This window comes from Dromaius novaehollandiae, chromosome 3 (assembly GCF_036370855.1).
Source record: "Dromaius novaehollandiae isolate bDroNov1 chromosome 3, bDroNov1.hap1, whole genome shotgun sequence".
NCBI lineage: Eukaryota > Metazoa > Chordata > Aves > Casuariiformes > Dromaiidae > Dromaius > Dromaius novaehollandiae.
Window position 1 is genome coordinate 24,873,864 of NC_088100.1, and position 17,846 is coordinate 24,891,709.

General features: G+C 36.8%; 1 protein-coding gene and 1 long non-coding RNA gene across 2 annotated transcripts in view; one reads left to right on the top strand and one right to left on the bottom strand.

The window, feature by feature from the left end:
• The window catches only part of CSMD1 (CUB and Sushi multiple domains 1), a 1,240,345-nt gene that overhangs the window by 465,574 nt on the left and 756,925 nt on the right, over positions 1 to 17,846 (bottom strand). Inside the window, exon 7 of the mRNA XM_026097018.2 lies at positions 16,283 to 16,360. Coding sequence (XP_025952803.2) covers positions 16,283 to 16,360 — 78 coding nt within the window. The remainder of the gene's footprint in view (positions 1 to 16,282; positions 16,361 to 17,846) is intronic.
• On the top strand, positions 1,916 to 7,491 carry LOC135327819 (uncharacterized). Its single transcript, XR_010388214.1, has 2 exons — positions 1,916 to 2,448; positions 5,844 to 7,491. It is a non-coding gene; the product is annotated as an uncharacterized LOC135327819 (long non-coding RNA).

The following is a 17,846-nucleotide window of genomic DNA, read 5'->3' on the forward strand; positions in this document are numbered from 1 at the left end:
TTACTGGATGTCAAGGTCATGCTCTGGTGTGTAGCAGATGGGCTCTTTTTATTAGGAGAACAGCATTTTAAGCCTGAAGTTTTAATAAGTTTGCTGTTAGAAACGAAACTGTGACATGTCCTTTTGACATGTCTTTTTTTCTAACTTTCATCAGAAAATCTTGAAAACCTTCAGCTTTCATCTGGTTTATCATCACTTTGCCTGCCTATTTTTATATATTGAAGTACATTTTCATCACATTACTTTCTTTACCCAGAGAGAATGTCTCTCTTTTCTATACCCTCTGTTATTTCCCATTCCCACACTGTTCTGAAAACTCGTCAGTAGTTAGCCACTACTGAGTCAGCAGGAGGCAGCAAAAACTCTAGGGAGGAAAACTCAACTAGACAGGATTGCAAGGCTCTAGGCAAATTTTGCCAAACAGAGTGGATATTTGTCTGCTAAAAACAATTTACCTACCAAAGAGCCCACCAAAGAGTTTGCAATAATGAAACGAAGCAACAGGAACAAGCAAAGCAGCAGCCAAAACAAAGTCTGCCATGCTCTCTTAAGCTGACACTCTCACTTAAACAGCCTAACAACAGCTCTTGACAATGGAGAACAAAGAATTTTTAACAGTTTATAGAAATGTTTATGCACACATATGCAAATGTTATGTGTCTATGAAAGCTTGTACATGTAATTATGTAAAATGGGGAAGTGATACAGACATTGTTTTTGTCTGTTAAGATGTTAACTAAAAATATAGATCACATGCTTTCCTTTTCTCTTTTTGAATTTGCATTTTTTGATTATGTTCTTGCTATTTGTGGCCATCCAAAGTGACAAAGTCAATAGCTCAGGAAGAATGTAGGTAACTCACAGGTCATACAGTCATAGACCCATTTAAGCAATAAGGGCTTTCAGAGCACTTAAGTGGGCGGCAAAATAGGCTTTTAAGTAAAAGTGCCCAAACTAAAAGTTTACATTTGCATGATTTTCTATAATAAAATTGCAAAATATTCCTGACCACTCAAGGGCAGACCAGCTCAGGAGTACTGTCAACTGATGCAGGGATTTTTTTGGACTTCGATTTTAATTCTGTAGTTCCCATATTGTTCTTTGTTTAGTCTGCCACCTAGTCTCAGATTAAAAACTCAAATGAGCCAGCCAGAGTGACTGCCAGCAGGAACTTCCATAGAAGCCACCACTGAAGATCTCTGGAAACTTAGAGAACTTTCTAGATTTCTGACTGTGGTTTTCCTGTGCTGATGGACAGTTCATCTAAAGGAAACCATCCAAGAAAACATATAGTCTTTGCTTTGTTCCTTCTGCTGTCTTTATACAACCTATCAGTTTCCCCAGGAAAAGGATTTTGTCTGAGTTTCACAAATTCTGAGAATTCACACCTTTAGTTAATAAATGTCCGTTACACACTCAGAATATTTCAGCAGTTCATCAGTGATGTTCTCTGATACTTCTCTAAAGCCTGAAGTAGTAATGTCCAATTATATGTTTTAGGGAAGGGACTTAGTGGGTGTGGCAGACAGATGAGTGAACTTTTGCCTTAAACATTTCTTGGTACATAAGGTGCAAGCAAACCATAACCCCGAACAAGCCATCTGTTCCCGGCGGAAACAGGACTGAGTGCTGCGACCCCCAAAGTGGTCTCCCTGCGACCACCCGGGACACACCGAGCCTGCGCTGAACCAGGGCACGATCGGGCAGAGACTTTGGGACCTGGCCCTAGTTCAGTGAGAAAGGGCCCCAGAGCTGGTGCAGACTGGAAAGACATGGGAGTTACAAGCAGTCTGCATTCCTGTGCTCCACACTCCGGGAGGGAGGATGTGAAGGCTTTGAAGTGAGGCCTGCTTGGGCGCCAGGACCCTGGGAAGCAAAGCCTCCCCTCACTGCTGAAACAGTGTTAATTAGGGGGGTCTGGATTATATCCTCTTCTTCAGGACCTTGGAAGATAACACCTACTGTCACTGCTGGGGCAGTGCTAATTGCTGGAACAACACCTGTTTCTCAGGGCCCTGAGAAAGAAGGGCAGAACCCGAGGAATCAAAGCACATTTGTCAGCAGAAACCGCAACAGTAAAGATAAGGGAGAAAAGCAGCCTGCCTGGGAACAACGATGAGACCCAATAGGGAGCAGGAGACCCCAGACCCAAAAAATACTATTGGTCTGAACTACCGCGTGAGGGGTGGGAAACTTAATTTGAAAAAGCTATAATTGCCCAGGGATTTCTTTGTTCAGGGTCCCTCTTCGGAGGCACCCAGCTCGAGCTGTAACTACTGCACGCGTGTCATTACAATTTATTTATTTAATTTGCCTTGATTTGGCTCCGAAATTTTCAGCAGGAACCTAGGGTCGGACCCTGCTCGAGTTGTAATTACTGCACGCGCATCGCTAAAATTTACACCCTGGGCGAAGAGGACCAACGGGACGCCGCTGGATCCACGGGTGGTGATATCTCTTTCTCTGTCCTCCCCTTCGTCTTTCCCCACCTTTTCTCCCCACTTTGTGGAAAATAAAGTTAAAAGGTTGTATGATATTTGACCAGTTTTAGCGTCTTAATCTTGTCCTTGGGATCGTAACGAACCCCCCCCCCCCACGCCCCCGATATTGGATCGGGACAGTGGGTGGCAAAATAGAAACAAAGAATAGATGTTTATTATAAGCAGGGTTGAAAGTATCATCTATTTTAAAGTTGCTCAGTACTATCTATTAAATTCTTTTTTCACTTGCACACACTTTTATGAAACAGTAGTTGTTGGGACCTAAATTTTCTTTTCCAGGTGTCTGCTTTGGATTTATTGACTCTTTTATAAATATTATTAAATTGCAATTATTATTGTTTTTTCATCTCATTCATTTCTGAGAGAGACAGGAGAAAATAGTTTCCCATACTAAAAAAATACAAGTGACCTTTTCCATGGGATGCATTAGCTCCTCCATGCATCAGAATGCTAAAGTGAAATTTGTTGCAAGAATGACATTTGTGTCAAGGATGTGCCTTTTGCTCTTCCAAAAGCTCCTAAAAATGGCCAGACAGGTAGCTTTTGAGAAACACTAATTTGAGATGATCATCAGAAACAGGCTTTAGCAAGTACACCCCAAATAAGTGTCAAATTTAATACGTAAATCCTAAAAGATTCTGAATTGTGTTGATTAAGTCTATCTCTGTAGCTACAGCTCTGTACACCTACAGACCAACCAACATCCAGTTCTGGACACTAAAGCAAGAGCTGATCTTTCCTGTACTCCCACTTACTCTTCTCCTACCAGGCCCATCCTGACAGGAGGAGCCAGTCACCCAATTCAAACATAGAGGGGAAAAGAGCTAGATTTGAAGGTATCTGTCAAGGAGTTTGAAAATGAAAAGTAAAATTTGACAAGAGAGGGAAAAATTCGGACGTATAAGAAAGGCAAGGAGATACCTAGGGAAAAGAATCACAAAGAGCATGCAGAGAGGTAGTTAATCATAAATTGGAGCTGAGGAGAGAAGTGTGGGAAGAAAACAGTCTAAAAGATGGGAGTAACGAATGAATAAGTAGACAGAAGGAGACTGAAGCTCACTAGGCAAAGAGTCTGGGATGAGAAAAGCCTGCATAAAGAGACAGTGGGAAAAGAAAATGGTAAGAAAACAGGCTGATAATGTGGAAGGAGTAAACTGACTCAGAAGAGACTATTTATTTTGGTAAAGAAATTAGGCTTTGGTTAGTGAAACGTTTCTACATTAAGACAAGGGGGAATGGAAGAATAGCAACCAAAACACTGAAAAACAAAAACCTGATTGTGTAGGAAACCTAACTGAAATTCAGGGCATGTTCTGTCTTTCTGGCAATAACGGTGTGCAATACAAGCTCTGCCTCTCTCCTTAAGCAGCCCCTGAAGACCTAGCAAAACTTCGGTTGTCCTCTACCATGGAAAAGCCCCCCTTATACTCTAGCCTATCTGCTTCAGTACTAGACCAGAAATGACTGTTATTGATTAAACTGAAAAATGACAGAGAAAAGAACACAAAAATTATGTTTAAGTGCTTAATCGTTCTCTGAACTTTTCTACACTAAAATGTGGATTAAATTTCCAGTCTGCTCCATATATACAGTGGAGTAATGTCCCAGCAGGTGTTGTTACTTCAAGTTATCTTTTAACCTTAATATATGTATTTGTGGTTTATGAAGAAGGAGTTTATTTTAATCTTTGCTATTCTGTACTGCTGATGCATTTTCAGACTTTTGAGAACAAAGTCTAGCAGAATTAAGAAAGAAATAAGACTCCTCAAGATGAAAGAGGTTTCCCATTTGACTTTAAAAAAATTCAGGAAAAGCTGATGTGGCAATAAAAAGCAGCATTCTGAATAAAATACTATACGCCACGTGCAATGTCGGTTTTGAGACACCACACTGTTCTGTTCATGTTCATTTGATAATTCACTGACTTCAGCTCCTCTAGCAGAGACATTGAGTATGGGAGTTCAGTTCAAAAGCACAGAACTAGGGAAGATATGCATACATTTTTCACACATCTCTTTCGCTTATGCAAAGAATTTCTTTCATGTTAGGAGCCTGAAGCAATGAATATTGTGACAGTGGGGTGACAGAAGTTGAATGCATGCTTGCATTAGGAGAAGAATACGGACTTTGAGATACACTTATATTCTGTTAGATTAAAATATTTCTAAAATTAAGCAATTTGATAGTCATTGTGTGCATTAAAACTTGTATTACTTTGATATGTGAAAAAGTGATCTTGTCCCTCTTACCTGATTTCAGACTGTTTATATGACTAGGGAGTACATATATACCACAGCAGCACACTGACAGCCCCTTCTTATTCAACAATGCTGATATATAACAGAAAACTTAGGTATTTGGGGTTTTTCTAGGTTGTTCTTTCTTTGTATACTTGAAAATCAATACATTTGGGTAACCATTTTTTTGATTTTTAAGGAATGAGTGTTCTATCTGGCAGACTACAGTTTCATTTTGAAAGGACACATCATGTTGAATTACTCCTCCCCCCTTAAATGAAAAAGTAGTCTTCCCTTACAAATGTAACACTATGCATTAATTGATTTGTCCAGATTCTTAGGATTTGAGAGAAAGAATCAAAGAGATCATAAGTGGAAAATTATTGTGTCAAATGTTAATTCCACAGGATTTCTGTCAGCAGTCACAAGCTATATGAAATAAAGGTTAATATGCAATAAACAAATCATGCTATAATAAAAAAATTTAATGAATAAATGAACTTAAAATCAGGTTTTGCTATAAGAATGTAATATTAAATAAGATTCATCAATCTTTTAAACATCTATCAGTCTTTTAAGATCTGCATTTTTCTTCACATTTCTCATTTCTTTGTTCTCCTTTCCGACTTATATGTCCTATTTTTATTCTCATTTTCCCTACTTCTGTGCAGTGTTCTCTGTTTCATTTCTTCATATGTCCTTTTTGCACTTGCTAATTCCTTTATTTGCTTTTTCTTTCTCCTCTCTATAGCTCAGAAAATCTTTCTAATAGGTCTTTTTCCTCTGCCACCTGAACTCATCACTTCTCCCTTCATTTCAAAGGCACACTTCATTTTGTCCTTTTTCTACTCAAATTCATCACTTTCTCATTTAAATCTTCCTATTCCATTTCCTCTGTGTGAATATGCACCAGTTTTCTCTCCAGTGCCACATAATCTCCAGTGAAATAAACTATACAGACAATTTCTACTTCCACCATAGTCCTGGCAAATTTCTTTTGGCCCATTCAAAAACTAGCTCAAGCTCTTCAGGGCACATTATTGAGGAAATGGCTACTGTCTTATCCATTGTTCTGCTGGGTTAATTCTTGACTTCTTCTTTCCAGATGAAGAGGGAATAGTGGACTCAAACTGGTCTGAAGCTGATGAATTAGCTGTCACCCAACAAAACTCCCCAGTGCCAAGCGTATCTGACACTAGCACATCGCAGCGCTGCTTGGATGGTCTGCGGGAACAGATGTGCTCCCGTGTGACAGGCTAACAACTGACAGTGAAATGCTATGCCAACACAGTTGAAGTTATTTTCCAAACTGCTTCACAATATAAAGAATAATTTCAGAAGAAATACAATAGCGCAAGACCTTCTATCCAGCCTGAACATACTCTCCTCCTAACCCACGTTTAGGCAATCGGGATCTGAATACATACTCAACATGCATGAACTATGCAGCTAGTGTTAAACTTTACTATAAAAACTGCAAGTGTTAGCCTCTGTTGTTAGTGTAAATCTCCTTGTGGGAAGTGGGAAGACTCTGACTTTCCAAAAGATTTGGCAGTGAGGGTATTTATATACTGCAGCACACCTTCTCTGCATAGTCGAATGTCACAGTTATTTCTTTAATTAAAATTGTTCTAATGTTTTTTATGTTCCAGAAGTCTGAATTCACCCACCCACAAGTTCTGAATACCTTCATAATTTACATATATTATTGTGAATCTCCAGAGACTTCATTTTGCCAACCTATTTATGTCTATATTTTTAACAGAGCTGTGCAGGGGAGTTAAGCCAATGAGGCTATATAAAAGTATTAAGGTTTATATTTAAATTTCATGTGAATAGGCAATTTACATAGAATTGCACTTTGCTAAAAGCAGATTGCTGATTCTTATGTCTTTGACTTTGAAAATAACAGAATTCAATGTCAGTTTAGCCTACGGTATGAATACCCACTTTGGATAATCAGTAATGTCCCATAATTGTATACGAAAATCATTTAATGGTAGTTTCGGCTTCCTAGCTGGGTAGCAATTCATTCCAACCATCCATAATTCAATCAGATTACATCTTGTTTTACATATTTTAATAGATGCTTTCTTCTGGTTATTTTACAAATTATATATGCAAATGATGTATTAAATAATTAATGAAGCACCTTGTTTTGCTTGTAGCTACAAGTGATGCTTTTCTTCACAAATATATTTAGGCAGTAGTTCTCTTCACAGCAAGATTTTTGCATAATATTTTAAAAGATATTTAAACTCTTGCCGTGATGAAGGCTTATTTAGAAACACCAAGTATAATTTACTAACCTGATTTATGAAGCAATTTATACAATCTATTAAAATAGCATTGTAGAATTTTATTACATAGGGATACTCATCTTTTTAGAAGAGTCTAAATTCTTTAACACTTGGGCAACTCTGTATTATTACATTCTATGATAGAACAAAGTATAGCATGGTAATTATCTCTCCTGTTTTATTAAAGCTTTATAAAACTGTTAGAGGTTAATGCCGCAGTTATTTTTTCCTGCTGCCGAATTTTACCCTATAATACTCAGTGAAAGGGAAATAGCATTTATCTCTTATTAGACATATAGTAAATGATGTAATGGAATATTATGTGTTATGTATTTATCTAAAATTGTATATATAAATGTGTATGTGTGTGTATTGCAAGGATACTTTTAATAATAAAGATTTCATGTTCTGCCCCTTAACCTATTGCATAAAAGTGCCAATGTTTAAGTACTATTTCCATCTTTTTTCTTTTTTTTTCAACAGAATATTTAGCATAAATTCAGTATTTCTGTGAAAAAATGTTTTGAAATAAAATGGGATATTTACAGACACACTAGGTTCAAATCTTCAGCCCATTGTTTCCTAACGTGGTAATTAATACAGCAGTAAGTTGTAAGGTAGCTTTTCTTTCACTTATGGACAGGCCCAATATAAACACTAGCTTGAAAAGTGCTTTCCTTTTCAAGGTGCAAGATTTGGAAGCATGAAAAAGAGCTTTCATGCCTGACAGGGCTGGAGACTCTGCGACAAGGTGTAGTCATTTAGGCAGTTTAGGCCTGGGCCCTCACAAACATGACTACTTTCAGCTTCTGCAAATTAACCTAGGACAACGCAACACACAAGCACAGAGTGACTTCTGCTGAGAACACTAAGATCCTCAGAGAGGCACCAAACTCCCGATCTTAGAATATAACAACCCTACAGTTTTGCTTCCTGTAGTGAACCTTAATCTCAAATTTATGTTTTTACAAAACTATTGGTGAAGAAGTTTTAGGCAAAAAGTCTCTGTTTTCCTTATGAGAGAAGCGGTATATCTGACATTAAGGACAGCAGACCCTGAATAGATCTTCAGGAAAGGTCACAGAAGAACTGTAGATGAATCCTGTCACTTCTCGTCATTGTGTTGCAAGGTGTTAGGAAGATTTCAAGAAAAAGCAGTTTTAAAAAGAAAGTGGTATTTTTAAAAGGAAGTCCTAAGATATGCAATTAGAAATTACTATTTATAAAGGATACAAAGAAAATGTAACTAGAAAATACAATATTGGTGTATCTTCCTCCCAAACAGTTAAGTGTGTTATCCTTTTTTCCTGGTTCTTCTTTTTTTCCGGTAGCAATAGCAAACTGATCATCAGTGTGTCAGTGTTGGGCAAACAAACCCCTGAAGGCTTGTTTAGAAAACTTATAAACACTACTCTTTGCCTCAGGATGAAAAGCAAGCCTGAAAGCTGCCAGCATTTTGATATTTGCTTTACTCGTTTTAGTTGAAAGTAAAACCAATCAAGGAGATGGTGAGATTTATGTTATGCTGATTTCTCCAGACTGCTTTTAACTTAGCTCTTGCTTGGGGGTGTACATGCCTCAGGAATTTTATCAAGTAAAATCTACTACTTGCTAGCAGATTGGGGGTTTTTTTTAATCTCTAAGGTCATTGTACTTTACTTTTTTATTCATGCTTTACTTGGTTTATACCTTTTTATTATAATTTCATGTTCTACTTTTTAAAATATTGATAGTGAAAAATACACTACATGTAGAGAGCTCTTACATGCATAGGCTCCAAAGCATGCGATCTTTTGATGCAAAATCACCTATAGTCACTTGGGTGGTTTATTTCACATCCTGCTTATCAGTGATCAGTCCCACCACTGATGCAATGTGGCTTTAATTACTTAAGGATATAGCATTAGATGCTATGCTTGATTACTGATCCTCTCTATATATCTTCCCTTCACCAAAGGGAAACCCTAAACATACATCTAGATGCTTTTGAAGAACATGTGCAGATGTCTACTAGTTACGTTCTTTCCAATTACTGCAAACTTAAACAAAGATGTTAACCTGAACAGCGCTTGCCCAGAATGGTCATTTCTTTCTTTAAGAAATCAATGAAATATATTTTTAGTTGTAACTAATCATTACAAACATAAATTTATACTAGGGACTGGAGTGAAGAAGAATCTTAACAGGCTGCAAAAATTAAAACTTTTTTTTTTTTTATTTGATAACCTCTCAACAATCACTAATCTTCTGCCTCTCTGCAGAACTGCACTTTTACTTCATTGGACATTTGTCCTGACAGAAAAGCCTGCAGGACAATGCATTTAACCATAGTGCATCCTTGAGGATAAAGGATTATATTATGTTTAAAGTTATATAAGGTTAGCGTACAACTTTGAGATAGCTTTGTTATATTTTTGCTAAGTTAGAGGCTATTTAAAGTTTTGTATTGAAACAAAAAGCATTGAGTACCCTCATCTCCATGTACAATATGTTTTGCTGATGCATAGGCATTCTATGGAATTTCTATCACCTTCGCAGCAAGAATCAGATGTAGATAGACAACTGTAACGATACAGTTCCTGAAAATAGCTGCATTTATTCTGTATAATTACAGGCTCATGAAAAATACAAATTTTGCAAGGGTTCCACTAAATTTAACACCTGTGGAAGGAATGGAGCTTGCAGTGAATGTTTAAACTGAACTTCATACAGGATATTTGAATGAAAGCTGTTAAAACAATGAATATTGAATAGTATTTCTTGACTCTGAATTGACCCGACACAGCACTGATAGCCTGTGAAAATTCAACTTCAAAAAAGAAATGGTCTTTTACTTGTTAAGATGCAATGCAATATAAGCACAAAGGAAAAAAAGATGTTTAAAACTTTGGGTGTAATAACACCAAAATAAGAACAAAATCTGAAATTATTCCATTAAATGTGCATTTTAAAATTAATAATATGGAGTTCTTACACACTTTTTCATTCTTCCTACAATATTTTGGCAAAAAAAGGAATTAAAATGAAGTAAAAAATGAAGTAAAAAATAAAAAAACAATTTTGGGGAAAACAATAGGGAAGCTAATTTAAATATTAAACAGAAAAATAATACATTGATAGTTATGTCATGATAATCTTTAAATTTCATAACATAAAAATGGTCATGAGAAATAATTTTATCTTTTATAACTGTAATTTGAGAAGATGACCTTGAGCTGTTGTCATACCAGTTTGTTAAGCTGATTGTATACCAACTTACATATCAGCAAGTTTGTAACACATTTCTAAATATTGATCTTTTTAATATCTAAAAGGTCTTAAATAAATTGTTCTTTACTAGGAATAAGAATAAACAAGATAGAAAATTGTTCTATTAAGTGCGATTATTTAATCCAATATTGTCCAAGGGAAATGGCTTTTCATTAACAGAAAAGTAAAACTTGTACTAGTCATCATCTTGCTTCTATCAAAGTACATTTATCATTAGCAATATATAATGAAGAAGAAACTGCCAGTATATTTTAAATGCAGTGACTATATTGGTAAGAAACAAAATTCCATCCTAAAGACTTGCTGTGAACACCTTTTTAACTTTATATTGCGATGTACTAAGCTATTTTTCAAAGTTATCCAGCAGCAAAATAAACGACTGCTGTCATTCTTCCTTTCTTACACAGAATTAGCAATGTAATCCTGTTTTGCAATTAGTCACTGTAGTTTCAACAGCATGTGCCATTAATTCACCTTAATGTGCTGCGACCAATCAATACTGAGTCTGTAAACTCATTTGTTCTTTGGCTCTACATGGTAAAAATCATTGTCTTCAAATAACTCTTTTTTTTTTTTCCATCTGCAGGGTGAAGAACTGTTTGGATAAACTCTGTAGCTAAGCTGTCAAAGGATGTATCAATATATCCAAAATCCCATTCTGAAATGATGATTTTTAAAATATTTCCAATGACTTTTTTCTGATAATCTGAAATTTATTTTCAAATAATACTACAAAAGTCTGAAATTGCTTCAGTGAAGTTTAAGAGGTTTTTACTCAGTGACTATGTGCAGATAGCTTGCTTTGCAAAGAATACATTAATTCACGCACGATACATTTTGCGCAGATAAGGCTAAGTCACTCAATAATTAATATTTACTACGAACCTTTAACATCACCCAATACAAGCAACATGTTTTTAAAGAATCAGTTAGGCTTCACCTGTTAATATTTGTTGCTTTTCCAGAATGTGGAAGTTCCCTGCAGTTTGCTGTGCCGTATGGCTCAAGCCAGTATCTTGCATTTCGGCAAGAAGAAACTTGGGAAATCAGCTATTCCACACACCTCTATTCTCACTACTGCTTAACCTTTCTAACGCGACTGCACTGGCAGATTTGCATGCACCACATAAACCTGACAAGTATTTCCCTGTTTCACATGATATAATGGGTGTCACCTCGCTGAACATCTCTGGCATTACAGTGAGCTTGCTGCAGTACTGTGCTCTGTCTGTTCTTCTGCTGGTAAGGCGGCATGGCAAAGGCTTCCCTCCTCGGGCTGATCAGGACGCGAAAGCATTTACAGGGGCACTGGGTGGCAGGTGGCAAGTACAGCCCTGCCTTATCTATGCTCCATAGCACGGTGTCCAGAAGAAAGACCTGCACTCACTCATTATCCTTGGCACTTGGAATGACCAAGAGTGACTGCTTGGTATGTACCAGAGGCTAGAATTGAAAAGATTAACCATCGGGGTCTCCTTGCCTAGAAAATAAGCTTTCTTTTATATGGATTATGGTCACCTAATGATGGTCTGTCTTCATGGTCAACTTCATTAGGGATCCTTCTCCTCCTTCCTCCTGTACATCGCCTCTTTCTCTCAGATGTACAAGATGCTCCCTGTACACCCTGTCTATTGCAGATCTCTTGCCTGTGTATTTAGAGATGATAATTATCCTCTGACAGAATTGTCGGGCAGGAATATTGTTAGTAAAACATATTCGTACAAGAGCTAGAGATCAGATAAATTTGTATCTAACCAGTCACAATGCAAACTAGTCATAGTGGTTTTAGAAAAAGGACACAATCATTAAGGACACAAAGTTTGCAGGCTTGTTCCATGTTAGAATAAGAGCGAGTGACGATAGCAAGATAAATGAAACATCTTCCTTCAAAAGTATTACCTATTTATGTAAAAAAAAAATAAGTAAGGTCACTCAAGTGAGAAGATTGATCCTGCAATTGAATGGATGGACCCCCAAACCAGATGCATTAGAATTTGTTTTCCTTGAGCAGATTCATAAACTAAAACTCTCTCCTTGCTCCTCTGAGAAAACAGCTTCAGATGACCAAGACAAAATCCACTTGGCATTGCATCTGGTCAGTGTTTGTGGCAGCTCCAGCACTAATGAGGACCAGCTATCAAAAAGCATCCACTGGAGCAGTCTGTCCGTTTATTTTCTCCCAGTTTACTGTTCCAAAACTCGCCAAGCCCAGTACTTAAGCCCCCAGTAGGCCAGCTTACACTTTGAATAAACCAGGACCTCATTTTAGTTCAAATATCTCTCCCCTCCTTTTTCCATTTCCTTGCATAGATTAATCATGGTCCAGCTGCATCTGGCTCACTGCTGAAGGATACTGGCTGGCAGAAGCATTCTGGCAACAGACTAACTTGATGCGTTTCCTTCAGGTGTGTTCAGGAAAAAAACAAAAACAAATCAAAACCCTGCTGTTCATTCCCTGGGGAGGGGCACACGATATAATGGCTTTTTCCCCACAGTAAATCTACTGAGGCTCTTGTATCCCCAAGTCATGCTTCGTTACCTGGCTGTTTATAAAGGATGGCGGAGCAGTTGAAAGCAAGCACCTAGGAATGCAGGCAAGTCCAGGAGGAGAGGAGTGAGATATGACTGTACGTGACTGAAGTACTGTTCTGTATGTATCCCACAAGGGATAATTGGTGTGCTGGTGCCGAAATCCTACCCGAGTTGTGCCACTGTGAAACGGTTACTGCAACTGCTCTCAGACTGTGCCTGGGAGGAAGAGCCATGGGAAACAAGCAGGTCTTAGTGCTTGAAGGACATGCAGGCATACTGTGTCTGCTTTTTGGGGGCCACACCATGCTCAGTCCCTCCTCAACTCTCTCAAGATTAACCAACTAGCTATCATGGATCTGCTTCCATGTGATAGAGCTAGCATGAAGAGTTCAGGCACTAGATGCTTTCAAGAATTGTATCCCGTCAAGTCTCAAAGGTTAAACATTAAGCATAAAGAAGTCAACCTTGCTTATTGATTTATTTATTTTCATTGAATCAATCAAATTTCATTATTGATTTAATTATAACAGTCCAGTAGTCAGTACTTAAGTCTCACACTTATCTTTCCAGTATAGCTACCTATTATATCGATACTAAATTCTACAATATCTTCCTTTGTACTGCTTCTCCGTTCAGCAAAGCAGTAAGCTGGTCACAAAAATTACCAGGAATTAAATTACCCTTATATTCTCCAATTCAGAGAAGGATGGCAAGAAACCACCAGCTTCTGCTGTTTTTTTGTCCAGCTTACTATAGCGAACTACGAATCGTTGCACCAGTACTGATTTGGGAGCAAAGCAAACGTCTGTGTCTGCAGAGCCACTGACCTGTGGGAGCAGCCACCTGTGGGAGCACCCGCCTGTCTCCAAGTACATCTCGGAGTAAGTACCTCAAGTCACTAGGTGTATTTAAGAAAAATGAAAGGGGAATCCAACAGAAATGGAAATTGGAAAGGGAACATTTGCAGCTTCACTTACTGCACATCAGAAAGTCTGATCTCTATGGAGCCAGCAATGTCACTGAAAAGACCCACAGCTTGAGTAGTTATAGTGCTCTATTCATGGTGGTCTAAGGACATAAGCAAGACAAGTTTGTTTGCGGAAGTATTATCTTTTATTAGACTACTTACAGAAAAAAAAGAAAAAAAGAAAGACAAGCTTTCAAAAACACAAATGCTTCCTCACACAGGTTAGGAAAAAACCTTGTCTAGTCTTCTAACCACACACAGACAAAGGACTTCACCCAGGCATTTCCTTTCCCTGCCAATATATCAGAAAGAGCATGCAGAGCATCTTCGAAAGAGGGAAAGAAAATCTTTTCCCAAGACAATCTGTGTTAAGATAGTAAAATATAGCCTTTTAAAGTGTCAATTTCAGTAAGCAAATAAAAATAAAAATAATGTGTTATAAAAGTGTTTCAACACTTTTACACAAACTAATACATACAAGTCCAACTCAGATTCTTTTACTGACCATTAGAGGGGAGAAATTCAATAAATGTGTTTGATTTCATAATGTTTTATTTCAGTGTTAAAATTGTGAATAAGGTAATACTGCTGTTATAGTGAACCATGACTGTATTCACATTCTGTCTGCCACTCAAAATGGAGAAGTAAGCTTTCTAGTTTTATATACAGAGAATTTTGAAAAGATCTAGCACACAAAAATGGAAATTGTCATTTGTCTTTAATTTACTTGCCTAGATATTTGCTAATTGGAATGAGTTGGTAATATCCATTCTTATCAATCCTCTGAAGTTGAATTCATCATTACTTTTTAATCTATGTTATTATTGATAAGAAAAATGATTAAATGCTAAGAGTTTGCATCAGAAAGAGTAGCAGAATATATTTTAATCTAAATATGTGTGTTTTAATCTTATCATTTTTTATAAGTTTCACATAGGTGAAACTAAAGGTAATAACACACATTTTAGTTTTGTGTTGAAAAAGCAGACATAAGATATGGCTTCACAAATAAAAACACATAGGAAAAAAATACAAAAGACATATTTGAAGTCAGCAGCAGACTGCCTGATAATAATTTTTCCATAGCCTGTCTTGCTTTCACTTTCTTTAATTAAATGTCGTGTCTGACAGCATGTGCTCTGAGCCTGTAAGCAAAGATCACACAGCTCCCAGAAGTTCATAAATATTCATAAACAATGAAATAACCACCCATTCAGGTACCAACACCAAAGAGATGGATCAACTTTTTCTGCTACACCTTGCAAAAGAAGTTGCTTTTGAGTGCCATACCAGCAAAGTACAATATTTAACACAGACAATTATCATGCCTCTTTTGTTCCAGGGAGCATACCAAAAACACTCACTTTGCATAAAACGTTGCACTGCAGAAAGGCAGAGAACAAATCGTATCCCCTAGACATTAGCCTTCAAGACACTAATTCTCGCTGTAATTGTGGAATAGCACACAATGAGGCTATAGCACACAATGCTGTAGCACACAATGAGGCAAATGTAACCTGAGTTTCACTTCACTGAGTCCAGTGTTATTACACGAAGAATTAATTTATTCAAGATATGGCTTAGCAGTTACACAAGCACTTTTAATGAGTTGTGCATGGACACTGGCTTACCCTCTGGGTTTTTTTTGGCAAAAAAACTCTCTGCTATCCACAATTAAAATGCATCTTCTTATTTTTCTTGTTTTAAGACTGGCCTAATTAATGGAGAAAGAGCTCCAAGATTGCCAGTTGTTCAGGTAAAGGCATGACATTTTTGTTTAGAAAAAAAAACAACCTGATAGTCTCGTAGATAGCATCCTGCTTCCACCCTCAGACTATAGATGGAGAAAAAGGTGTAGAGGGACTAAATGGATGTCTTCCTGGAGCACATTCAACACGCAATGAAGGGGAGGTGAGGCTGTGGTCTCTGACCTCTTGGGGTGCTGGGAGTTACAGATGTGAGCCCTCACTGTGCTATAGCAGAGGACTGGAAAGAGGCAGTCACAAAGACATACAGGGTGGCAAGAATTAGAGAGCTTTACCTGATAATAACCAAGAGAAATAAAAAATATAAGAAAGTGTAAACCTTGATTCAGAGATGGATAAGATACCTTAACTGCCCCCAGTACTGGTCTGATAAAGTCCATATGGCACTATATCGTGTGGTTTTGCTAGCCTGAGTCTGCATTAGTTTTCCATCTCTGAACTCTAAACGTTCTGATATGTAAAAAGGATATATTCTTTTTTATTCTACAGACTCATATTTTTCAGACATTGCAACACCATATTCTGCTTTCTGCCCCCTCGGTATTACCAGCGCAGTTCTAAAACCAGTGACAATTGAAATGATAATGACTATTTTATGACCACTGCTTCCCAGCATTTCAATTTTTTTTTTTCTCTCTGATCTGTATGTATATTAAGACTCAAGAAGATACATGCAGTCACTCTAAAGATAATGGCATAAACAACTTACAGACAGAATTCTTGTGGTTACTCTCTTTGTTGGGCAACATCTTGACTCCTCTTGATTTCAGTTCAATTGCTTTTTTCACTGTGAAAACAAGCAAACAAAAACAAGATAATTTATTATTAAACAATGTAGAGAAGAAAATGTAGCAGTCAACAATGCAAAGCAACATAGGAGTCCTACAAACACATTGAACTAATTGCAATCCCTATGACAACTGAAGTAATTTTTGCAAAAACATAGTGATTTATTACATTTCAGAAGAAGCTGAGCTCCTTAATTGAGATTATCCACATTCACAATATTTTGAATTTAAGGTTCCTTAGAGTCAAGCAAAAACAAAAATCTGTCCTAATTACTTGTATTGATTTCCTATTTTTACAACTGCATAAGGCAAAATTTTAAACATTTTTACAACCTTAATTTCCTAAAGAGATTAATGTCATATACTCACACGATGTTACACTGTTTCGTTTACTTAACCTGTTTTGAATCTACAGGGCAATTTCAATGGTATTTAGAAAGACAGTAAGAGCTCTGAAAGATACAAAGTTTTATGAGAGAGAACCGATCCATCAGAGGTTTAATAACTGTTTAATATTTTTTTTCTCTTTAGAGAGTTAAACAGAGTGGTCTCAGAAACAAAGGGGGAGACATGGGAAGAAACTAATACAGTCATGTGCTAAGGAACATATGGGGTAGAATTAGAATTATAACGCTAGGAGAAAAGCATAAAAATATAAGAAGAATTAATCAGAAATTCACTAGTTAGGCAGCTCAGGAACAATTTGATCGATTAAAAATAAAATCAGATATATACAAAAGAAATATGCAACAAACCTAGACAATTGTGCAAAAAACAATAGCAGTAGAAAAATAGCTTAATAACTGACTCTGTCTGTGTATCAGAATGCCAAAGACATCACGATGCGTGTCAATAGTGAAAAAACATAAAAAGTAGGTCCTTGATTCATAGTAATTATTATTTCTAGAGCTTGTAGCATTTAATAATCTTAAGATGCAAACACTCATCCTAGATAAAAACATAAAGAAAAATCAACTCAAGCACTTCTAAAACAGCAATAATTTGCATCACATGCCATATAAATATGCAAATTAATACAACCAATCATCAGCTATACTTGTTGTCAATGTATGGCATATATTTTATGTTTGCTATAATATAAACTTATCTGTATGCAAATACTTGTAAGTAGTAAAGTGGTAGGAAGAGCAAGTTAACAGTTCTTTAAATATCACATTAAAATTGTGATTACATTGTATTTGTTTCTTTTTTGGATTTTTGCTGCTTTTGTAAACTCAAAGTGAAGCAGGCATTTCTTAAGTGTTGAAATTGGGCAAGCACTGCAGAAAGTATTTTTTGTTCTATGTATGTTGTGAAATGTTAGGCAGTGCACATATATTTGTGCTTAACCCTGGAAAACAGGTGTTTTCTCTCCATGAAATGTAACAGAAACACACACCACTGGCTGAAGCTAGATTCCTACAGTTTAAATAGTAACAGTAGGTGACTTGAGCTTTGAAGTCTGGAGAACTTTAACAGCCAAAT